Raw genomic sequence first — 27193 nt, forward strand, 5'->3', positions numbered from 1 at the left:
GTTATGCTTATTTTAATGTTTTTTCTTGGCGGTGTTGTTTCTGTATTTTTTGTTTCATTATGAGTTTTTGTTTTTTTAAATTTATTTTGATATTAAAATAAGTATTAAAAAAGCTACATTGTTGGCAATTGTGGTCGTAAATGGGGGTAATAAAATGGTTAACGTTATGTACTTATATATGTGACGACCCTTAAATTAAGAAAAAAGTTTTTTTTAGAAAGCCTGATCAGATAAGTTGGCCACCGTGGCGCATAGGTTACCAAGTCTATCTATGACTAGTCGTATAGTGTTGTCATCCCCGCAGTAAACGTTGGGGGCATTGTTGAGTACATATTACAGTTTTTAACCTCCTCGTAGGGAGTTGCCACTTTTAGACTAATAATGCAGTAGGTGCCGAAAGGTTACCAGCTGAGCTATTTAGAATTGATAAGGCGAATACACCAGGCTTGCTTGTATAATCTGATCAGAAACAAGTAAATATATCGATACCTCGAGCATCAGTTAAAATTGGGTAGTACCTCTCCCAGCTATCAGAACCTAAAGTAGTTTTGGACAAAGAACTAGCTCCTATATTGATCGATCTCTCAATTGAAGGCCTTTCACCCATAAATGGCGTATTTATCACCTGATTTAGCTTTAAATTGGTTCAGTGAGTTGTATTAGTCTCCTTGACATCCGTACCGAGTTTCATCCAGTATGTCGGTTCTGGGTATCCGAAGTTTGGCTCATCCGAACTTAATGAATTTTTACTTGTTTTATTTGTTTTTAATTTAGAGCTTATTTTAGTTTATGGTTTAAAAAAAAATTCTCAAAAATTTTTACAAAACTCACTAGAGTATACCTTTCTTTATTGTTTGCCTTTCTAAGGAAAGTGTAGCCATTTAGAAATGTAACACCGTTAGACTTCAATAAATGATGCTCAGTTTTATTCAAAAATTTACTGTCGATTGAAAATAGGTTTATTTGACGGTTCTAAAGAGAAAATCTGTCAAATAAACCTACTTTAAATCTACATTGAGTTTTGTGAATAAGGCTGACTATCGATAACTATTACTTTTTTGTTAAACTCTATAAGAAATGTTGGTTTAGAAGTTTGTTGCAATGTAAGTATGAGTATGTGGGTTTTTGAGCAATACGACAATATATTTTAAAGCTGTGTAATGCTATAAGCATTATGACTATGTTGTGTTGCGGTTGCTTCGTCAAGTTTTTGCTTTTTGCTGGTGGAAGAGGACATTTGGAAGGACACATATATATATATATATATATCTACAATAGGCAACATCTACCAGCAAAACAAGAACACAACAACACTGCTATGACTACCATATCAATAATAACAACAACAACAATATATGAGCCTTTTTTTGTTAGCATGTTGTTGCATCTTTGTGCATTTCCGCCTTATTGTGTTTTTGTTTTTGTTGTATGCGTTCGTAGTAGTCAAAGCTTGTTGGTGTGGTGGTGGTTGGTATTCGACTTTATGATTTTGGCTAACAAACCCAAAAAACACATTTAACTTCAAAACTTAAACACACTGCCTTTTTATTATCTTCTGCTCTCTCTCTCTCTCTTTCTCTCTTTGTCACTTAAGCTCAACTTCTCTGGTTTTGTTTCTCTTTACAGTTATGCAGCTTTTCACCACTCAATGCTTTGGCTGCCTTGTTGTTGGCTCTTTGTGAGCAAGTTTGTCTTATCTGTATGTGTGTGTGTGTGCGCGCGGTTTTGCTGGACTGTGTGGTGGAATGTTTATGAGGCTGCTCGGCGGCACTGATTTAGAAATCTCTGTGTGCTGGAATTACAAGCATTTCGCTGGCTTTGTGGTGTCTGCAGCTCTTCAGTCCGACATCAACCGACCAACTAACCTGACGAGTGTTTTGGAACAAAAAAATAATCGCGGCGCGCGGTGCTAAAAACACGCACACATACATAAAATCATTTAAAACGCTTCTTATTTACTTCTTGGAATATTTATAAAAAAAATATTTTTCATTTTGGCGCTGTATGTGTTAAAACAACTTGAGAAATTAAAAAAAAATAAGCCATCAAATCATTACAACTCCTTCTTGATGCGGGAAAAAACTAGTTATCGTTTTTCCCTTTAATTTTGTGTTTTATTATTTTTTCAATTTGTGAAACAAGTGAAAAATGTTAAAAATTATTACAAAAATTAATAGCCAATTCGCCAAATAAAAATAAATATAAATAAATCATTTGTTTTTGGAAAAAAACCCCGATTCGAAATAAGTTCTTAAGCAGAAAATTTATACATAAATTGTGAGAATACAAGGAGGATTACACAATTACACACAAAACGCCATTTTGGATTTTTGCCTTTCTGGCTGGCTGCGGCTGCTGCTGGTGCTTGTTATAGCCAAAAAGGACACAACCCACCTTCCCTACCAAAGAAGGAGCACTAAAAACCCCACATAAGACAAAAAGAGCGAAAGAGAAACACAGAGAGAGAGAGAAAGAAAGAGAGTAGCTCTAAAATATTAGCAACAGTAGCTGGAGTATCCCAGAAGTGGCGGGAGTATCAGGAGAAACCTATACTAAAATAAAATTTTGCTCCCCACAACAGCAGCTAAGCCATAATTAAAGAGCAAAAGGTGGACTAGCAAAAAAAAAAAAAAGGAAAAATTATGAAAAATCACTTAATATAGTCTACTCTTTAACTTTTTGATAACTTTTAAAATCTTCGCAGAATTTTTGTTAAAAATTTATAAATCTTTTGCTCAAGAAACTACCAACGCATTATTTCTCCTAATTGTTCTACATTGTCGTCGCCTTCTCACTACATCGCCATGGTGTTCATCGCCAAACAACACTCATCATCATCAGCATCATCAAATCTGGATTATGATGATAATGATGCAAATGATAGTGGTTTCAAGCTGTGGTCTCAAGCTTCCACCTTGTCAAAACATCAAACTTTTGTGAAAACATCTCGTCAGGTCATCAACTCGGCAATATGTAAAAAATCTCCCAAATATTTCATGGGGATTTCCTCACCATCATCATCATCATCACCATTGTCATCTCTATTATGTTGTGGATTACTGATTGCCGTAACGCTCAGTTGTTGCGTTAATAATGGTAAGATAAGTTGTTGCTTTTTTTCATTTTATTTACTTAGCTGTAATGATCAGCTGATAATAACAGTTGTCTTTGGAACTTATAAAAGTACCTTTACACGTACTGAAACTACCTTCAGGAGAAATTCTAGTTAAGAAAAATTGTTTGTTTTCTGCAAGTAATGCAACCTTATATTATTGATGTATCGAAATATGTTCTGATCCGGACCATACATGTGGCAAGGACTTATAATTAGGGTGGTCAATTAATCGGCTTTTTCCTAAAACCGGTTTCAAACTATTCGAAAAATTAGGTTTTTAAAAAAACGGTTTTAGTTTTTGAGATTTAAAAAAACCGGTTATTTTTTTACCCATATTAATTTTGTCATTCCGTTTGCAACATATCGAAATATCTATTTCCGACGCTATGGGGTATATATATTCTTGATCTTCGCAAAAATCTAAGACGATGTAGCCATGTCCGTCCATCTGACCGTCTGTCTGTTGAAATCACGCTACAGTCTTTAAAAATAGAGATATTGAGCGGAAACTTTGCTCAGATTCTTTTTTCGAAGTTCGAAGATAGGCATATATGGGACTACATCTTGATATAGACCCATATAGACAGATCCGCCGATTTAAGGTCTTTGGCATATAAAAGTCACATTTATTTTCCAATTTTGCTGAAATTTGGGAGAGTAAGTAGTGTTAAGCCCTTCGACATCCTTCTTCAATTGGGCTCAGATCGGTCCATATTTGCATATAGCTGCCATATAGACCGTTCTCTCGATTTAAAGTCTTGGACCCATAAAAGACACATTTACTGTCCGATTTTGCCGAAATTTGGGATAGTGAGTTGTGTTAGGCCCTTCAACATCCTTCTTCAATTTGATCAGATCGGTCCAGATTTGCATATAGACCGATCCCTCGATTTAAGGTCTTAGGCCCATAAAACTCACATTTATTGTCCCAATTTCTCCGAAATTTGGGACAGTGAGTTGTGTTAGGCTTTACGACATCCGTATCGTATATGGTTCAGATCGGTCTATATTTGGATATAGCTACCAAAAAAACCAATATGGGGGCATAAATTATGCATTTTTCACCGGATTATGACGAAGGGTGGTTTACATACATACCCGAGGTGGCGGGTAGCCAAAGCTCGGTCCGGCTGAACTTGACGCCTTTTTGCTTGTTTTATAATTGGATGCAAACGGTTTTTCAGTTTAATCTAAGGAAAAAAAATCGAAAAATTTTGTTGGAAGAACTTTTATTAATTTTTCTTAGAATATTATCTTAGAAGACGCAATTTTGAATAAAACTTCAATGAAATTTTCTATAAAGACAAAATTTCAGTGAAATTTTCCATATAGAGAAACAATTTCAATGAAATAATCTTTTAAGAGAAAATTTCTATAAAAATATTTCAAGTTCAAGTTGCTTTAGTTTATATTTTCATTTAAAAAATGTTTATGAAATTTTTCTTAAACTAATTTTTTCAAAAGACTTTTTTTTGTAATCTTATCAAAAAAAAAAAAAAAATCGATAACATTTTTTAAAATAAAATTTCGATAAAAATTGTCAAAAGAACAAATTTTAATCGAATTTTGTATAGAGATAAAAATATTTTATTTCAAGTTTTTTCAAAAGACAACATTTTTGAAGTCTTCTCAATCGAAAAATGCAATACAAACAAATACAAAATTTCGATACAATATTTCCAAACAAAAAATTTTAATTAAATTTTCGATAAAGTCAAAAAATCGATAGCAATTTTTGAGACCAAATTTCGATAAAAATTGTCCAAAGAACAAATTTTCTATTGGATTTTTTATAAAAACAAAAAATTGATTTATTGGAAAATTTTCCAAAGAAATTTTTTTTTAATTTTTCTCAATCGAAAAAAAAACATTTTTTTAAACAAAATTTCGAAAAATTTTCCATAAAAAAATTTTAATTGAATTTCTATAAAATTGAATTGAATTTCTGAAAATTTTCAAAAAAAAAGTTTTTTTGAAATCTTAATTGAAAAACTTCGATAACATTTTTTGAGACAAAATTTCGTTAAAATTTGTCCAAAGAACAGATTTTAATCGAATTTTCTACAAAGACAATAATATTTTAATTCAAGTTTTTTCAAAAGACTAAATTTTTTTAAATCTCAATCGAATGAATTCAATAACATTTTTTAGGACAAAATTTTGATAAAATTTTTGCAAAAAACAAATTTTAATTAAATTTTCTATAAAGACAAAAATTCGATTACATTTTTTAAGACCAAATTTCGATAAAAATTATCTAAAGGAAAAATTTTAACTGAATTTTCTATAAAAACAAACATTTTTGAAAAGAAAGAAATTTTTGGTTGAGATCTTCGCAATTGAAAAAATTCGATAAAATTTTTGAAGACAAAATATCGAAAAAATTTTCCATAGAACAAATTTTTATTGACATTTCTATAAAGACAAAAAATTGATAAAATTGTTTAAGACAAAATTTTGATGAAAATTGTCCATAGAACAAATTTTAATCGAATTTTCTACAAAGAAAAAAGTATTTTAAATCAAGTTTTTTCAAAAGGTAATTTTTTTAAATCTTCTCAATCGAATAAAATTCAATAAAATTTTTTTAAGACAAAGTTTCAAAAAAATTTTCCAAAGAACAAATTTTAATTAAATTTTCGATAAAGGCAAAAAATCGATAACATTATTTAAGACGAAATTTCGATAGAAATTGTATGTCGAAAGTCCTGGAGTGACTCGACAAACGAAATGTCCACGAAATCGTGTATTAAATGCGCGATTTATTCGGATAATCGGTCTATATGGCAGCTATATCTAAAATGGTCCACATGTTGAAAGGTCGAAAACGTCTTGCAGTACTTAAATTTCTTTGAAATCGGTTAATAAATGTGCATTTTTTGGGCCTGTGACTTTGAATCCGGAGATTGGTCTATATGGGATCTTTATTAAGACATAGTGCCTACATATGGTCAAGGTTCAGCTCAAGATTGGCTGACTGTCTTAGGATTTTACGACTATCACGAATATACATTAGATCGGGTTAATTTGTGTGGATGAAAAATAAAAAAAATTAAAATCGTGTAACAGAAACCTAAACTACATACATATTCTAAGAAGTTTCTGCGGATAAACCATGCATCTAATCGGTCTATGTTTTGATATAGCTGCCATATAAACCGCTGTTGGGTCTTGACTTCTACTATGGTCTCCAACATTCAATTCAATCGGACCATCACTTGATATAGCTCTAATGGCATAGAAAATCTTTTCTTTTATCCTTTGTTTGGCTAAAAAGAGATACCGGGAAAAGAACTCGACAAATGCGATCCATGGTGGAGGGTATATAATATTTGGCCCGGTCGAACTTTGCACGCTTTTACTTGTTTTTTTGGTTTGTCAATATTTTCCCTTGGTCCAGAACATACCCATCCTACCTACTCATAATGGTGTTGAATTCTCCTTCTTCTTAGGTAGCCAAGAAAAACCCTGGATGACCGGGGAGATTCGCAATATTGGAAAAGAGGTCCGCAGACTTTTTAAAAGAGCACATCGTAAAAAAGCGGAAGTTTATTGGTATGTGTATTACACACGGCTCAATGAATACAATAAGATTAGCAGAGCGGCAAAACGTGCCTCCTGGTAGCTTTTCTGCAAAGAGGTTGATAGCGTTAATAGCCAAGATAAAAAAAATTTCTCTCAAAAATCCACGTCCAAACTGAAACTTTAGTATACGACATGGGAGTGAGATCACATACAACGGAGTACATGTTGGGGCTTTTGATGAAAACCCATTTTCCACAGGATACGAAGGGACTCACGGAGACACCGGAATCTTGGAATAATGACGTTGATCGGAGATTTATAATTAAGGAATTTATGGTGAAGGAATCCATGAGGAGCTTTAAACCAATTAAGTCACCCGACCTGATGGAATATTTCCGGCGTTACTACAGAAAGAGGCAGACTATCTGGCGCCTCATCTGGCCAAAATTTTCACAGCGTACATAGGAATTGCATATACTCCGAAAGCCTGGCAGGAGGCAAGGGTGGTGTTTATACCCAAGCCCAGCAAGGCAAGTTATGCGACACCAAAGGCCTACAGACCCGTAAGCCTTACGTCCTTTCTACTCAAAACCATGGAACATATTGTGGACATCAAAACCAATGAACGTATTGTGATAAAGAGTAGGACATCCAGCGAACTGCTCAAATACAAACAGCATGCGTATGTCAAGGGAAGGTCGGTGAAGACTGCCCTGCACGAGGTTGTGCGTGAAATAGAAGAATCCTTCGATGCCAAAACGTACACCCTGGCGGTATGCATTGAATCAAGGGGACTTTTAACAATGTGCGGACCGACACACTGATCCAATCCTTAGACCAGTACCGGGTGGACCCGGTCCTTAGAGACTGGATAAACCATATGCTAAGGAACAGGTGGATAAATTGTGTGTCCCATGCCATAAATATTGGGTTGCCCAAAAAGTAATTGCGGATTTTTTAAAAGAAAGTAAATGCATTTTTAATAAAACTTAGAACGAAAACTTAAACGAACGAACGAACGAAAACTTAGAACGAACGAACGAACTCCTATGGGTGATCACCATAAATGACCTATTAAGGATGCTGACTGAGAAGGGATTTGAACCCGTCTGCTATGAAGACGTTGTTATAATACTTCTAAGGGGTAAAGATTCGAACGAGCTATGCAGAAGGGCTGAAAGGGTTTTGCATATGGCACATGACTGGGCTAGACCCAGGGGTCTCAATGTTAACCCAAAGAAGACTGAAATATACCTGTTCACGAGGAAAACGAAGGTGGGCCAATTTAACGGGCCGTAGGCTCGAAATGGGGCCTGAATCCGAGTATAGTTCACAGGCTCTACAGGAGCGTGATTAGACCAATACTTACTTACGCATCAGTAGTTTGGTGGACTGCTATGGAGGAAAAGTGCAACATAAGGACCACACAACAGGTTCAGAGAACATGTTGTCTTGGCATTGGCGGAGCGATGAGGACCACGCCCACTAGGGCACTGGAGATTATTCTAGATATCCGACCCATTGACATACAGATTAAGTGTGAGGCAGCCACTGCGGCTATGAGATTTAAGGCGATGGGAGAATGGATTGATGATGGGAGCAGCTCATACCATCGCGGTATAATCGAGGCGACGTTAGGAAACCTGAAAGGAAGGGAAGAGGTTTCCGATCGGATACCTAAGATGAATCTTGAAGTCGAGTGCGAGGCACTGCTGCCATCGGCACAGTCTTGGATTGACGGAACCTTAGTATTGCCATCTGGAAGATCGTGTTACACGGATGGATTAAAGCTAGAGGCCAGAATGGGCCGAGGGGTTTACATTGAGAACCCAGGGACTGAGATCTGTTTTAGACTGCCTGACCATAATACGGTCCTGCAGGCGGAGATCCGGGCGATCAAGGAATGCGTGAAGTGGTGTGGTGCTAATGCGAGGACGTCGAGTGTGAACATCTTTACCGACAGTAAAAGTGCCATAAGGGCAATAACAACCAAGACGGTAAGGTCAGGAACAGTCTTGCAGTGTAAGAAGGACCTTAACGCCTTCTATGAGAATGGCAAAATCCGTATCGTTTGGGTGCCGGGCCATAACGGAGTAAGGGGAAATGAAAGGGCGGACGATTTGGCGGTGAAGGCCAGAGGACTGCCGTCAATAAACTTGGTTAACCCGAAGCCTTTCGGGTCGACGCAGTCCGAGTTAAGGGAGTGGGCGACGAATGCGCATGCAACATTGTGGAAAAGCGAAAGGTAGGTAGGACGGCTAAAATCCTATGGGGGTATCCAGATCGTGAGAAAACGAGGCTATTACTAAAAGGAAGCAAGAAAGGGGTCAGTATAGCTATTGGTAGCATAACGGGACATTTAGGACTACGAGCTCACTTATGTAAAATCGGTGCGGCAAGTGAAAGCATATAAAGGGCATGCGGGGAAGATGACGAGATGTTGGAGCATTTCCTTTGTCATTTAGACTTAGGTGAAGACACAATACCAGACATGAACCAAATTAGTGGAGTGGTATTGAAAACAATTAAGGATTTTGTAAGTAGCCCGGAATTCCTAACTTAAAATTTTCTTTTTTGAGGTTACTTTATAGTTTTTAGAGCGTACAACAAGCCGTTCACTGGCTTAGGTGTATCTCCATAGTGGCATGGGGCGGATTAATATCTGCTACCTCTTTTCAACCTAACCTAATCTAGGTAGTCATGATTGAATCGAATATTCATTGGAAGAATGAACCACATATTTCCTTGCTATTTTTCTCCAATTTCATGTATCAAGTTTCGAAATATCTTGCAAATTCCTTAGAAGCTGTATAAGCCTCATTTCCCATACCACAAAGTTAGAATTAAGCAAAAACAGACTTTGAGAAGATATTAATATCGAGTTGCAAAAAAAACTCATTAGCGATAATTTGATGACTGTTCTACTTTTTCATCAACTGCTTTTCCATATAACCCCATTTGTAGATCAAAAATAATTGGAACAACAATGTACCACTTTTTGTTATGTCACCATTTTCTTTTGGGCCAGAACATACCCTTCCTACCTACTCATAATAATATTGAAATTTTCGTCTTCTTAGGTAGCTAGGATAGAATCGTTGATTTCTTTGCCGACATGCTTTACCCAAGAAATCTGAAATAGATTTATTGAGAGAAAATATACAAGTTTGTTAAATTTTTCTCTCATTTTATTTCTTCAAATGACATGCCTTTGTTTGCTATGATGATAAAGCAGCTTTGGGAACACAAGAAACCATTTTTTTTCAATTTCCCTTCACATTGGCAATAACTGATCAACAATAGTGCAAACTTACCTTATTATTCACATACATTTTATGCAATTAATTGCTTAAACAACAGATGATGATTGCCTGCAATTGCTTGAATTATAATTATCGACTTAACAGCAGCAGCTGCTACCGCCTGCCCACTGATATCAAAAGGTATTCATTGAGTGGTACAAACAAAAAAAAATAAATAATAATAATTCAAATATCAACAGATATGACATTTACATTTGAACAGCAATCGAAACCAGTTTCAATCAAAAATATCATTAAATTGCCCAATGAGTAATTAAGGAAATCAATCAAAATTATGTACAGGTACCAAAAAAATCGAATTTGGACGGCATTATTACGTATATGTATTGGGCAAGCGTTCCGTTCAATCTATAGAAGATTACTGTTAAAAGAAACAGTGTTGCCAAAAATAAAAACAAAATGGGGTTTGAGTTTTTTTTTGCATGTTGGGGCAAAGATCCTTTTTCCATGATTTTTCTATCTCTTTTGAGACGAGCTTATCAATCGAAGATTGGAATGGAAAAGGAAAGCCAGAGGATACCTCTGTTATCCCATGTATGGAGACTTCAAAGGGCCTATATTGATAGGCAGTATTTGCATCGAAGTATTTTTATAAAGTTTATACCGCAACTGATATACTGTTGTGCCAATTTAAAACTGTTATACTGTAACTGCTATACTCCTCTAACGATTTAAAACTGTTATGTCTTTAGTCTATAACTGTTATACCGTTATACTACAATTGTAATACTTATATTCAACTGTTATACTTAAACAGTAACGCTATTATTTATGTAAGCATGTTACAGGCCGGTCATGTTTACTTTAGTTGTTTTTTTTTCTCCAAGGTGGAGTCGAGCTAATGACCATGAGAATTATGTTAAGCGAAAAGATTTGATTATTGAAAAGTGAGTGAAAAGAAATTGTCTGATCAACAGATCTTTGGACATAGAAAATTGCAGCCGTTGGAAGACGTTTCGTTTCGAATGGTGGCTAGACTTTCGAGACCACAGAGAACCACTTCCCGGTTTACCTGCAGGTCAATATCGCATTCCTGAAACTTTATTATCAAATCTATTTTTAACAACAGTATTCTCTATAATTTGAAAATTAAAGTGCGTGCTTTTCAATCGATCACAAAAACCTATTACGGTGAAACTGCTGTTCTGATATAAAACTGGTATACTGTTACAACAACATTTTTACTGATACATAAATGTTGTACTACAATTGCTATATTGTCATACTACATTTGTTATACTGATATGCAACTGTTATACTACATATGCGTTACTGTTGTTGTGCTACAACTGTTGTACTATGATACCAGAACTGCTATATTATTATACCACAACTGTTGGACTACTACTACTTTAAAAAACTCTTATACTGTTGTGCTGTAACTGTTATACTATTATAACAGAACTGCTGTACTATTATACCACAACTGTAAAACAACTACTTTTGAAAAACTTTCATATTATTATTCTAAACACTATAACACTACAACTGCTAATCTGTTGTACAAAAACTGGAATACTATCTTAATAAAACTTATTAACTGTTATATTACCACTTATACACTGTTCTTTTAAAACTGACATGCTGTTATACTGCTTCAGGTATACTTTTAAACTTAAACTGGTATACTTTTATACCATAAGTTATACACTTTTATGCCACAAGTGGTAGACTTTTATCCTACAACTGGTATGCTGCAACTACAACTGGCTTACTTCTATGCCTCAGATTTGCATGTCCGCCTTTGACGCTGAATGCCCAAGTTCAAATCTTATCGAGAAAAAAATTTCGGGGGTTATAACACTTCAACTGGTGGACTGTTATACCAAAACTATTATACGGTTATGCAATAAGTATTATAATGCAATATGACAACTTTTATACTATAGTCAAAATCTATAACCGGAACACTGTTTTACTAAAAGTATTATACCACAACTTTTATACCCAAACTGTTATACAACTATTATAATACAGAAGTTATGCTACAACTTTTACACTGCAACTGTTATAATATAACAGTTATACCATTGTACAATGTATAACAATGCATTACACTTATGCAATTATATTACAACTGATAAAATGTTGTATGACAACTGATATACTACAAGTTTTATAAAACTGTTGTACAAAAATTGTTATACTACTAACTTTTATTAAACTGTTATGCTAGTATTCTAAAACTTTCATACCTCAGCTAAAATTATGTTATACTACAACTAGTATACTGTTATACTACAATTGGTATAATGCTACTTTACAATTGGTACACTGTTATATTACAACAGGTATACTGCCACTCTATAACTGTTATACTACAAACTGGTATAATGTTTTACCCGTACAATGTATAACAATGCATTACACTTATGCAATTATACTACAACTGGTAAAATGTTATACCATAAAAGATGTATTTAGTATATCTTTTATAGAACTTGTAGCAAAACTGTTATGCTACAAACTTTTAATAAACTGTTATGCTAGTATTCTAAAAACGATTATATTACTTATGATGTACTGTACTGATACTACTACAACTGTTATATTACAACGTTTATACTTCTAATAATGTTCTGTTATATGTACTACAACCACTAATATACTACAACAATTACAGTTTTACTACAACTGATATGCTTCAAGTTGTATACTCTAATACTACAACTGATATGCTATTATACTATAACTGGTATACTGTAATACTACAAATTTTATTCTGCTATACTATATAGACATTTTTTATAACACAGCTTTCATACAGCAAAGGTTATAGAACAACTTTTATATTATGCTTTAAAAATATAACTGTTATACTATAACTTTTTCACTTCAAACTGTTAAAATTCAGTTTTTATAATCCCGAAGTTAAACTTACGACTTTTATACTGCAACATTTATACTACTAATGATGTACTGTTATACTATTGCGCAACGTTTATATTACAATAGCTGTATGTTGTAGTAAAATAATACGTAATAGTTATGCTACTACGCTACAACTGGCATATTTTTAAAATCCAACTTTTGCTTTTAAACCACAATTGTTTATTTATTAAAAATAGTTTACAAAAATACGTAAAGTGCAAAAAGCAAGCTCAATTTGTGTTGGATGAGGCTTAGAACTTTTCTATAGCCAACATACAAACAAAAATTGAACTTTTTTATACAAAATTAAATTAAAATTTAATTTTTATTGAAAATCGTGGCAAGATAAGAATTTGTCGCAAAATGATTTAAAGGAAAATTTCTTCAAATTTTGATTTCCATTAAATTTTTTCTCAAAATTTATTGAGATTGTTCGCCTTTATATCGTTGCTTAATGCTTTCTATTCAAAAAATGGCATAGCCAAAAACATTTAAAAGTCAGCAAAAGTGTGTTGTTGCTAGAAGCATTTGACTGGCTATCCGTATCGCGATTTAATTTTCGACCAAGAAAAATCATCAACGGACGATGTAAAATTGATCATGGTGCTTTACTTACCATCCCAACTAGAGTAGGTTGTAGAGCACACATCTGAATTTGAACAGGGCGACTTGCTTCACTTTGTTTTTATAAAACTTAAGAAAATTTTTGTTTTCTATAATAGCTTTTCGCCTATGTGCGTTCAAGATCATATGTTTTTAATTGGCAGTTACCGCAGGGATAACTATCAAACGAATGGTTACCCAACTAATGAAAAAGTTGGGCACATAGGCGACAAGCTATGACAACGTAGATCAAGAATACAAAACATTAAAAATTTTTGTCTAATTTTCATCTCGAAATTTTGTTTTTATAGTTTTTTTAAACAAGCCCGACAAACGGCAACACTATTCTCAATCAATTCATCGCTGTTGATTGAACGTTTGGATGATCTCAATCAAGCACTTGTCTAATTGCTCAATAATGATTTTTGAAATTATAGAGATCTTTCGCGCAAGGTGTTCACATTGCCCTAACCCCGCAATTATATTTTTTTGTAATTTTTTTTTCTCGCGCCTTTGAGATTTCAAATGATTTGACAAATTACAAAAAACCACATTCACCACAAAATGATTAGACATAAGAAAAAAAAAAAAAAATTAACTACAATGACGAAGTTTTGAAGTATTTTGAGGCTATTCCCATAACTGTTGGTGTTAAAGTAAGTGTTCGTGTGTGATCGAGTGATTGTCTCAAGGTGTTAACTTTCGTAAACTGAAAAATATTTATCTTTTCGCATTTTTTTTTAATTTTTTTACTTTGCTTTAATTTGTTTCGCACAATTAAATTTATGGGGACATTCATTGAGATTGTTGAGATAATTGTGGATTTAATTACAACTTATTTTTATTTTATCTTGCAAAATTTTTAACCAAAAGCCACAGCCAAAGCTTATCAGGTGTAACAAGTAAAAGCGTGCTAAGTTCGGCTAGGCCGAATCTTATATACCCTCCACCATGGATCGCATTTGTCGAGTTCTTTTCCCGGCATCTCTTCTTAGGCAAAAAAGGATATAAGAAAAGATTTGCTCTGCTATAAGAGCGATATAAAGATATGGTCCGATTTGGACCACAATTAAATTATATTTTGGAGACCTGTGTTAAATGTCAGCCAATTCGAATAAGAATTGCGCCCTTTGGGGGCTCAAGAAGTAAAATAGAGAGATCGATTTATATGGGAGCTGTATCGGGCTATAGACCGATTCAGACCATAACAAACACGTATGTTGATGGTCATGAGAGAATCCGTCGTACAAAATTTCAGGCAAATCGGATAATAATTGCGACCTCTAGAGGCTCAAGAAGTCAAGATCCCAGATCGGTTTATATGACAGCTATATCAGGTTATGAACCGATTTAAACCTTATTTGACACAGTTGTTGAAAGTAAGAATAAAATACGTCATGCAAAATTTGAGCCAAATCGGATAGGAATTGCGCCCTCTAGAAGTTCAAGAAGTCAAGTCCCCAGATCTGTTTATATGACAGCTATATCAGGTTATGAACCGATTTGATCCATACTCGGCACAGTTATTGGATGTCATAAAAAAATACTACGTGCAAATTCGGATAAGAATTGCTCACTCTAGAGGCTCAAGAAGTCAAGACCCAAGATCGGTTTATATGACAGCTATATCAGGTTATGGACCGATTTGAACTATACTCGGCACAGTTATTGGATATCATAACAAAACATGTCGTGCAAAATTTCATTCCAATCGGATAAGAATTGCGCACTCTAGAGGATCAAGAAGTCAAGACCCAAGATCGGTTTATAAGGCAGCTATATCAGGTTGTGGACCGATTTGAAATATACTCGGCACAGTTATTGGATATCATAACAAAACATGTCGTGCAAAATTTCATTCCAATCGGATAAGAATTGCGCACTCTAGAGGATCAAGAAGTCAAGACCCAAGATCGGTTTATAAGGCAACTATATCAGGTTGTGGACCGATTTGAACTATACTCGGCACAGTTATTGGATATCATAACAAAACATGTCGTGCAAAATTTCATTCCAATCGGATAAGAATTGCGCACTCTAGAGGCTCAAGAAGTCAAGATCCAAAATCGGTTTATATGGCAGCTATATCAGGTTATGGACCGATTTGAACCATACTTGGCACAGTTATTGGATATCATAACAAAACACGTTGTGAAAAATTCCATCCCAATCGGATAAGATTTGCGCTCTCTAAAGGCTCAAGAAATCAAGACCCAACATCGGTTTATATGGCAGCTATATCAGGTTATTAACCGATTTGAACCATACTTGGCACAGTTATTGAATATCATAACAAAACACGTTGTGCAAAATTTCACCGCAATCGGATAAGAATTGCGCACTCTAGAGGCTCAAGAAGTCAAGATCCAAGATCAGTTTATATGGCAGCTATATCAAAATATGGACCGATATAACCCATTTACAATACCAACCGACCTACACTAATAAGAAGTATTTGTGCAAAATTTCAAGCGGCTAGCTTTACTCCTTCGGAAGTTAGCGTGCTTTCGACAGACAGACGGACGGACGGACAGACAGACGGACGGACGGACAGACGGACGGACGGACGGACGGACGGACGGACGGACAGGATAAAATGTCTCGACGATCAAGAATATATATACTTTATGAGGTCTCAGAATATTTCGAGTAGTTACAAACAGAATGACTAAATTATTGGTTTTGATTTTCGTCATATTTTACTTAATTATTTCCGTAAAGGAAAAAACGCGGAGCAGGTTGCTAAAAAGTTACGAGATGTGTATGGTGATAAAGCCTTAAAAGGAAGACAGTGTCAAAATTGGTTTCGCAAATTCCGTTCTAGAGATTTTGCACTTAAAGATGGCCACGTTCAGGTCGGCCAAATGAAGTTGATGATGACCAAATCAAAGCATTAATCGAATTGGATCGTCATGTAACTGAGCGTGAGATAGGAGAGAAGTTAAATATCAAAAATCAAAATCAACCGTTCATTCTAAGTTTTATTAAAAATGCATTTACTTTCTTTTAAAAAATCCGCAATTACTTTTTGGGCAACCCAATAGTATACCCCCATCCTATGGTGGAGGGTATAAAAACGAAAACAAATGTAAAGCTTACCAACATAATATTGTTATTAATATATAAATAATATTATTATTTCATAATAACATATGGGGGAAGGGGGGTTTTACTTATCTAGTCCCTCCTTTTTACAAACGTTGCTAACACTTGGATATATCTATTGGGGCTCCTCAAATATGTAGATTCTAATTAGCTTAGGCATTCTAAGTAGAATAAAACTTGACCATCCTTTATCATGAGTGCAATGAAAAGAACGAAGCTACCCGCTTACGTTTTGAAAAGATACATCTCATTGATGCAGGTTCGCAAATATTTCCTTATTAAACCCATCCATCCATACTTCGAGTTAGCTCCTTGAACCACCGGATATTGTGATATAATTTTTCAGATGCACTGATTTCTGCTCATTATAATGTTGCTTGAAAAATTGTCTTCATATCGCAATATAATTATTGATATTGTGACATTGTTGCTCAAGGTTGTTTATTATTGTGTCAAACATTTCGACCCTGGTTGCGGATGAATGATTTGAACATGAGTAATTGGTTGCGGATGATTGATTTAAATTAAAAAGAAAATATAACGTAACATATAAAAACACATTTTACGACCGTGGGAATGTATGTTAACAAGAAAGGTAACGTTTTGTAAAAATCAATGAGCCTATTTACCTTGACAATTTTTTAAGGCCTTTAAAAATCAATGCAAATTTCCCCAAGAACATTCCACTAAGCCAACTGCTCTTATTCATCTCATTAATAAGTTTTAACCAAGATTTAGCTCAATGAGAAGAAACCGAAATTGCGTGTATCTGAGCTAGACCTCTGTCTTGAGTTGTATATGTCTGTCTCAAAAGTCTTTAATATGTATCAAACATAGAGCGCATATTTGCTTTTCACCGAAAATTACAAAGGCTATTTAGTTCCAAAAGGGAGCGTAATATTTGGTATAATATTTTTGGAACATTCAACAACACGACTTTTATTCAATAACTATTATTGTACAACTAATTTAATATAACTTTGTTATACTACTGTTATAATCCAACATAATCTGTTATAATTCAACTGTTTTATACTGTAAACTGTTAACAACTGTTATACGACAATTATATTTCAGGATTAGAGAACAAAAACAAATACTAATCATCGAAAATCGCTTTACTGTTTTTCAATATATTCCCCATTAAGGTTTATATACTTTTGCATGCGTTTGAACTAATTGTCGACGCACTTTTGCCACTCTGATCTCCAAAACATGCATTCTGAACGCATCAACCTCTTCTTCAGGTATCGAAAAACGTCGACCTCTCATTTTATTTTTTACGTACGGGAATAAAAACAAGTCATTTGGTATGAAGTCAGGACTATACGGCGGATGACTCAACACATAGATGTATTGAGTGCTCCAAAATGAAGTTGTTTGAGCCGATGTGTAAGAGTTCGCATTGTCGTGGTGAAGAGTGATCCGTCTTCGGCGGTTGGTTTTCCTGATTTCTTGGAAGACAACTGGTAAACAAAGGGTTGTGTACCACTCAAAATTGACAGCACTGCGTTGTTCTAGTGGTGCGATTGTGACATGTCTAGTTTTTCTGAAAACAAAACAGGCGATCATTTACTTGGAAGTGCTTCGTGCGCGAGCAACTTTTGTTGTATTGGGCACATCTTGAAACACCCATAGAGTCAGTCGACTGCCGTTTACTTTCGGGCTCATACCCGTAAATCCACGATTCATCACCTGTCACGATGTCATAGACATGTTTCGAAACACCGCGATCGTATTTTTGGAGCATTTCTTTCGACCAATCAACACGAGCCTTTTTTGAGCAATTGAAGAATGTTGTGGGATCCAACGCGAAAAAATATGTTTTTCGGTCAAATGTTCAGGCTATATTAAATGTATGCTGGCCCCATTAATGCCTAAGGTTGTCTCAATTTTACGATAGGTCCCATGACGATCTTGCGCACAGCATCAGTGGTTTTTGGAACAACTATCGATTTTGGACGATCTTCATGAAATTAATTTTGGAGGGAACTACGACCTCGGTTGAATTCCCCGTATTATCGATAAACACCGGTCCTTGATGGAGCTTAACGCCAACAATTTAATTAAGATCAACGATGCACTGTTGTTGAGTTAATATACGTAGAAATTTGTAAAAAATTAGCGATTTTATTAAATTTTTTGGGCGAGATGAATCTTTTAAGTAACTGTAAACAAGACAAAGAGCGCTCGTATGTCAAAACGTGTTGAGTACGTATAACCTCAAAAATGTCAAGCTTTACAATCAGTTGGTAGATTGTTATACAAGGATTGTCCAATCCCGAAAAATAAAAGGCAACCCTGTTGTACTACAACTGTTGCACTGCAACTGTTTTACCATTACTGTTATACTAAAACTGGTATACTGTACCTGTTGTATTACAACTGTTACAAAGCAACACTTATAATTTAACATTATTCTACTTCAACTGTACTGTACTGTTGATAATATTCTTAACGGTTATACAACTGTTGTATTACAACTGTTATACTACAAATGGTATACTAAACGGTTTTACTTTAACTGTTATAACACAATTATATTACTACAACTGATAAACTAGAACTGTTATACTACCATTGCTAAGCAACAAATGTTATACCACAACCTTTACACTAAAACTGTTATACAACAACTATAATAATGCTACTGTTATACCACAACTGCAACACTACGATTGTTATACAAACTAACTACTAAATTTTCCATGAGCATTTATTAAGGAACAACTGCTACTACAACTCATATACTACAACTGATAAACTGCTATTGTTTTCTACAACTGTTATACTTAGAAAAATTCAAATTTTGTTATGAACATTCCATTAAGGATCATGGGCAAATTTCTCACATATCAATGATTGCTCTCCAATTCAAGTTTAAGGTTCAATGGTGTTCTACAACTGTTATACTAAAACTGTTATTATACATTTGTTATACCACTAATGGTATGTTGCAACTGTTATACTACAATTGTTATACTACAACTGTTACAGCTCTTATACCCTAACTGCTATGCTTCAATTATTAGATTACAATTGTTATACTACAACTGTTGCATAGTAAAACTTCCACTTCCACTCATATGTTACAACTATTGTGTTACAAGAGTTGTACTGCAACTGTTGTGGTGCAATTGTTTTGTTACAGCTATTGTACTACAATTATTGAACAACAAAAGTTGTGCTAAATCTGTTATACTACAACTGATTCGGTGCAATTGTTGTACTACAACTGTTAGATTACAATTCTTACCCTACAAAAGGAAAACTACTACTGTTGTACTGTAATTGTTATACTACAACTGTCTACCATAACCGTTATAGTACTACTTTTATACTAAAACTGTTATATTATAAATGTTATGCTACAACTCTTATACTACAACTGTTATACTACAAACATTATACAACAACTGTTAAACTACAAGCATTATACTACAACTGTTTTCTTAAAACTGTTATACTACAATTGTTTTACTAAAACTTTTAAAATACAACCGTCCTACAACAGATAAAGTACAACTGTTCTAATACAAATTTTGTACTATAATTGTTATACTACAGCAGCAATATAATTACATACATACATATTACATACATTTAACGGTCAAGTTGCGGTAATCATATGTTTATGTTTGTCATTATCAAAAGCACCCCAAACTTCCCTCATATTCTGGTGTTCTGGGTTATTTATAGACGAAAACGAGCGTTTATCTCTTAGTACGGAAATTACCATAATTTAAAAATGTTGTTCTTGAGTTACTCGTCATTTCTAGATTCTTAAGAAATAAAATTGAATGTTCAAAATTTTTTTTTCTGAATTTCATGTGGATTACGATTATATAACGATAGAGGGTATTTGGGGTAAAACTTAATTGAAACTCGGAAAAAGTACAAAGTAAATTAAAACTCAAAATTGTTCTTTAAACACCTCCATAGAATGGGGATATACTAATCTTGTCATTCCGTTTGTAACACCTGGAAATATCCTGGTGTTCTGAATCGATCTAGCCATTTCGGTCCGTCCGCTTGTCGAAATCACGATAGAGTTCGAACGCGAAAAACTAGCCGCTTGAAATTTAGCACAGTTACTTAATATCGGTGTAGATCGTTGAGGATTGAGGCCATATCGATTCAGATTTAGATGTAGCTCCCATATAAAGCGATCTCACGATTTGACTTCTGGAGCCCCTCGAAGCCGCAATTTTTGTCCGATATGGCTGAAATTTGGCATGTAGTGTTTTGTTATGACTTCCAACAACCGTGCCAAGTACAATCCAAATTGGACTACAACCTCATATAGCTCCCATATAAACCGATCGCGCGATATGAGTTCCTGAGCCTTCACAAGCCGCAATTTTTGTCCAATTTGGCTGAAATCTTGCACATAGTGTTCTGTTATGACATCCAACAACTGTGCCAAATATAGTTCAAATCAGTCTATAACCTGATATAGCTCCCATGTAAACCGGTCTCTTGATCATCCTTGTTCGGTTCGTAGTAGCTTTAATTTTTGCTGCTTTGACACAAGTTTGGTATGGAGAATAAAATTATGCCCTACAATAAAATTTATTTTGTATAAATTTTTAGCATAATTTATGGTGGAGGGTTCCCAGGATTTGTCCCGACAGAACTTAGTACGCTTTTACTTGTTTTTTATTTGTTTTATTTTAGAAAAACAACAATCTGTTGGTCTTACGCGTATAACTTATTTAACTTTTAAGGTAAATTTCTTTTCAATTAAATCATTTGCTGATGATTAAGACCTTATCGCTTCAAAACAAATATTGAAGCTTAATCAAGCAAAAATGATTCAAACTTGTTCAGCCATTTTCGTTGGATTGATTTTTGAATGAATATTATATGTGATATTTATTTTCGTTTTTAATTTGAACAATTTGCATGCATTTTATGAGCCTATAAATTATTACCGAAATAACAAATACCCAAAACATCATTAACCACCGTTAAGGTTGCTAAAATAAGAAAAAAAAAATGCAAAAAAGAATTGGAGAAATTCTTTAATGTTCTTATTGTACTTGAAAAAATATTTGGAATATTTCAGAGGGTGTGGCACTTTTTTCTGAGGTTTTCGTATGGGTTTGAACCTCGACTTTCAGCGGTATTGACATGCTAATCAATGTTTCACGGTGTCTTCCAGAAACTTGTATGTGACAAATATACATATATATGGCATTCTCATGCAAAGTTTTGCAGTATATGCAGATAACCACATAATTTACAACAATTATACGCTCTAAGGTACTTTTGTTGGCAATACTCATACGCCACCTTAGAAAATTTGAACATTGCTCATGACTTTTGGGAAGAAAAATACATAATGGAAAACTACAAAGCGCCACCTGTAAATCGGATGACAAGCAAACTGAAATACTTTGGATTCTATCGCCTTCCAAGTAACTTAATAAGTGCTTCATATGAACTTCTACCATTTTAAATGATTAATTAAGAGTTTTAAAAAGTCAATTTATTGCCCACATTGAATCTTCACTTCAAGGGGTACCTTTCAATGATAGCATGAATTTTGTCACGCGTTCTTTACTGAATTTTTATTTATCACCTTTTGCGATTTGTCTTATTTTGAAAAGCCTTCTCAGTGGCACGGGAACTTGACAAGGCTTAAAAAGACTACTTGAGGGCTCTATAAGTACAAGAGGACAAGTAGTAAGCTGCGTATGGACTAGAACCTGTACAAGGAATTCCTAAGGAAGTACCAGAGTTACCTGAAGTAAAAGAAAAGTGACTCATGAACCCAACAGATCGACGGGACGGAACGGCAATTTTTATACGCTCCACCATAGGATGGGGGGTATACTAACTTCGTCATTCTGTTTGTAACTACTCGAAATATTCGTCTGAGACCCCATAAAGTATATATATTCTTGATCGACGTGACATTTTATGACGATCTAGCCCTGTCCGTCCGTCCGTCTGTCTGTCGAAAGCACTCAAACTTCCGAAGGGGTAAAGCTAGCCGCTTGAAATTTTGCACAAATACTTCTTATTAGTGTAGGTCGGTTGGTATTGTAAATGGGCCATATCGGTCCAAGTTTTGATATAGCTGCCATATAAACCGATCTTGGGACTTAACTTCTTGAGCCTCTAGATTGCCCAATTCTTATCCGATTGGGATGAAATTTTGCACGAGGTGTTTTGCTATGATATCCAATAACTGTGCCCAGTATGGTTCAAATCGGTTCATAACCTCATATAGCTATCATATAAATAGATCGGGGGACTTGACTTCTTGAGCTTCTAGAGGGAGCCTCTAGAGGTCGCAATTATTATCCGATTTGCCTGATATTTTGTACGACGGATTCTCTCTTATGGTCTGAATCGGTCTATAGCCCGATACAGCTCCCATATAAATCGATCCCCCTATTTTACTTCTTGAGCCCCCAAAGGGCGCAATTCTTATTCGAATTGGCTGACATTTTACACAGGTCTCCAACATATAATTTAATTGTGGCCCAAACCGTACCATATCTTGATAACGCTCTAATAGCAGAGCAAATCTTTTCTTATAACCTTTTTTGCCTAAGAAGAGATGCTGGGAAAAGAACTCGACAAATGCGATCCATGGTGGAGGGTATATAAGATTCGGCCCGGCCGAACTTAGAACGCTTTTACTTGTTGCAATTGTTATTTGCTGAACTATTTGCCGACTGGATGGTCGGAGGTAAGGTTAGTTTTATTCCCGAAAACCTTCTTTTGATCTGATAGGAACTTGGTAAGAGGCAATATGAACCGCTACGGATTATGTACCATGGAAAATCCATCCGTGTTGACATGACTTTTCCCGGAAAGGGATTTCTGGGCGGGGGATACTCTGTCTTTCCCAGGTATTTTTGTATACATGGATGCGTCTACATTAGATGGAGACAGGAGTCCACATAGAATTCCTTGGAATTAAGGCTTTATAGGCTTTAGGACGAGTGCAGCATCTTTCAAGCCGAAGTCTTCTCCACCCTGAAGGCACTGAAGACGAGTTGCGCAATCGAACGGTCACGATGTTCATGGCGATTCGGGCGGCACCGAAGGTTCTGTCGTCGTGCCGTTTGAGGTCGAGTCTAGTTAGAGAACGCTAGGAGGATTCTGCATTAATGGGAACAGCTGTCAGGCTCTGCTGGGTTTCGAGCCATCAAGGAGTGGCAAGAAGCGAGGAGATCGATAAGCTAATCAGTAATCGATTGTGGAACTGTTTAAGAGAAACCTTCCCTGTGCGAGCTTCTCGACAGTTTTGGGGCTTTCTACAATAATCTCTCAAATGGGGTGTGGATTGCAGGTTGGCCAAGGCCTTGTTGCAGAGTGTTTCGCAGAACACGATGACCCTTTGGAACGACGAGTCTACCTCGGGTTGCACACCGGAGGTAGGGTCAGTCACAGATATTGATTTTTATCAGTGACAATGAAAGGAATGGCTAGGTATGTTTTTATTGAGGCAGTAGTTCTTAACCTAGGCATTACAGATGAGACTTTCATTACAGGGTCAGACTCAGCTTTGAATGGAAGACGCCGTAGAGATTTGAGGGAAATAAGTTGTTCACTATTGGGGTTATATCGACTTAATTCACTCACGACGTATTCGTGGCATTAGGTCATCGGCTCAGGGGTTTCTGTGTCGCACGGACAAGAGCGAAGTGCGAGCTACGATAATCGCATAGATGGTTTTTACTTACGGGGTGAACATGGGCACCAAATTAAATGCAAATGCAAATTTTGCCCATGAACATTCCACTAAGGAACAGGGGCAAACTTTTTTTCTGATGATCTCGGCAGGATTCAAATCCAGACGTTCAGCGTCACACAATGTTGCCAAATCGAAAAATGCTAGAAATAATTCTGATACTTTTGAACGAATAAAGATATGCGCACGAAACTTTACATAGTCAATGTTGAGGTGTGTACCAATACGTAGGGACCCTATCTGGTCCAAAGGCTAATTCATGGGGTTTGAAAGTTGGTTACCTCGAGTATTTCAAATTTTGTTCTGCTTGGCAAACATTCATTTATGGACCGATCGGCTTGATTTATGTTTTCTTAAAGATAGAGCTCATAAAACCTACAAAAACATGCGATAATGTCCAGTATATCTATAATCGTTAATGAGTTATAAGTCCAATAACGATTTTTTTTTGAAAAATGTTGCCAAGATATGGTCGATATTTCCGAAATTATGAGGCTATTTGGAAACCGATTGACAATTTTCAGACATCTTTGGAAATTTTACACAATTCTACGATTTCTAACCGGTATACATTTTGTCTGAAGAATTGGATTTCAAAACACGATACAACAAAATTTTTGTTAATTTTGTAAACAAGCTGAATCTGTCCACAAATTAAAAATCGGTCGACAAATGTCTTTACAAATCAAAAAATACAAGGTCAGCTTACAAGATTTTTGGACTCCTCCGGAGGTTTTCTCCTGAGGTAAGCAACACTGTGCGTCATAGCAACACTGCTTCTCGGAGATGGGTGGTGCAATTTCAGCGAAATTTTTTTTAAAACCTTATGGACAATTAGTATCCAAATTTGGGCTGGCGTATCGTGGCTTTCCCATTCGGGACATACGACTCCGGAGGGTCTATACGCCGAGCTATTCGCCGCACAGAGTGTTCTGATGCAACTAGTGAATGAACCGACACACATTTCATGTGTCGAAGGGCACTAACATAGCACTTTGACCTTTTCTTAACTTCGCACCCTGAGAAGTATGAAGTTAATGTCCTTGCGCCTCTTGGTAATTCCGATCACTGCACCATTTCAGCGTCCTTTTCGTATATTGCTCTTCCCCAGCCTCGAAGCGGTCAATTTTTGTATACGAAAGAGCACGTTGGGCTGAGCTCAACGAACTTTTCCAGCATTTTAAATGGAAACTTTGTTTTCTAAACGGTGACGTAAATGCTGCACTCCCCGGGATTGATGGTGTACCTAGTTCGATGCCTCAGATATTCTTTCGAACACGTGGAGTTAAAAGGGTGCTTGCGAATCGCGACGTTAATAAATCTCCGGGCGGCAGACGGTATATTAACACTTGTCTTTTGTAAGTGTTCTTCGACGCTTGCTCGTCCACTACGCAACCTTTTCAACCTTGCTTGCCGTGCGGGTGTTTTCCCAGCTCGTTGGAAGGTTGCGAACGTTCAGCCCATCCCCAAGAAAGGTAGGGCGAAAAACCCTGCAAATTACCGGCCAATTGCGATATGCTCCGCGCTCTCCAAGGTTATGGGGAGTATGGTTAACCATCATCTTGTCAGATACTTAGAGTCCAATGACCTTCTTAGCGGCGGACAGTATGGGTTCCCCAAAAATCGCTCTACGGGAGACCTAATGGCATTTTTGTCGGAACGATGGAGTTGCTCTATCCACCAGTTTGGTGAGAGTAATGTCGTGGCTCTGGATATCTCCAAGGCATTTGATAGGGTCTGGCACGGTGCACTTTTATCAAAGCTTGTCGCTTTTGGTGTCGGTAATAACTTCGTTCGATTTATATCGAGCTTTCTCAGAGATCGCACTATACGAGTTGTAGTGGATGGGTTTTCATCAGATGAGTATACATTGACCGCAGGTGTGCCACAAGGCTCTGTCCTTTCCCTATTGGGTCAGACTTCGAATCCAGTCTACTCATTTGGCGATGACAGTAGTCTGTCCTCAAAAAATTGTGGATAGGAGGCGCATTATGGATGAGTCGCTCTCCCAGGATTTGTTGGCCATTTCCGAGTAGAATAGACTTTACCGCACAGAAGACGCAGTGCTGTTTCTTGTCTCAAAAGCAATTCACTGATCCACTTCAATCGTCGATATCTATCGACGGTATAGATATTGAGCAGTCAGATGCTCTTGATGTTCTGGGCATGAAGATACGTATTCGAAGTGTCGAAAGAAGCATTCAAGTGTTTGGGCTTTCTTAATCGGTGCAAGAAATATTTCACCTGTTCTGATCTTCTCAATATTTATACTATCTTGCATCAGGGCGAGGATGGAATATAACTCTCATATATGGGCAGGAGCTCCAAAATCATCCTTGGAGCTTCTTGACCGGGTTCAACGGAGAGCGATGGTGTTGATTGGGGACAGTAGGGTATCCAACTCTATTGCTTCTCTTGAACATCGTCGGAATGTGGGTAACGTTGTATTGCTCTATCGTTATTTTCATGGCGTGTGTCCCAGGGACGAATGTCTTCTTATCCCTGACTTTAGGATGTTCACCAGGAATACAAGACTAGCCAGGAAGTCACACACGTTTGTAATTGATTGGCCAGTCGACCAAATCATGCATTACCGAGAAAATTCATTTTTCGCCCGAACCATTCGTATGTGGAATCGACTTCCGGCTAATGTCTTTCCCACCGACATTGACGTTCAGAAATTTAAGACTAATATCAATAAACACTACTTTCCCCCCTCTAACCCTTAACTTTCCTTATTGCCAACGCAATGCAATGCATATATAGGGGACATCCCCTGTGTGTTGGTGACGTGAAAAAAAACTGCTCTACGTTCGGCGAGAGGAATAAATTTTCTGTATTGGCCAATTAAAGAAAAGAAGAAGACCAATATGAGGCTCAAATAATAGGTAGTTGCGAGTAAAGCATGAATTTGCTATCGATGTTGAGGTCCAACTATCT

General features: G+C 36.0%; 1 protein-coding gene across 1 annotated transcript in view; it reads left to right on the plus strand.

Annotated features, from left to right (window-relative positions):
* The first annotated feature begins 1761 nt into the window (after nt 1-1761).
* The window catches only part of LOC106080554 (protein Skeletor, isoforms B/C), a 136716-nt gene continuing 111284 nt past the window's right edge, over nt 1762-27193 (plus strand). The window contains exon 1 of the mRNA XM_013241969.2: nt 1762-3096. Coding sequence (XP_013097423.2) covers nt 2805-3096 — 292 coding nt within the window. The 5' untranslated portion in view covers nt 1762-2804. The remainder of the gene's footprint in view (nt 3097-27193) is intronic.

The sequence above is a fragment of the Stomoxys calcitrans genome, chromosome 2 (genome assembly GCF_963082655.1).
Source record: "Stomoxys calcitrans chromosome 2, idStoCalc2.1, whole genome shotgun sequence".
Classification (NCBI taxonomy): domain Eukaryota; kingdom Metazoa; phylum Arthropoda; class Insecta; order Diptera; family Muscidae; genus Stomoxys; species Stomoxys calcitrans.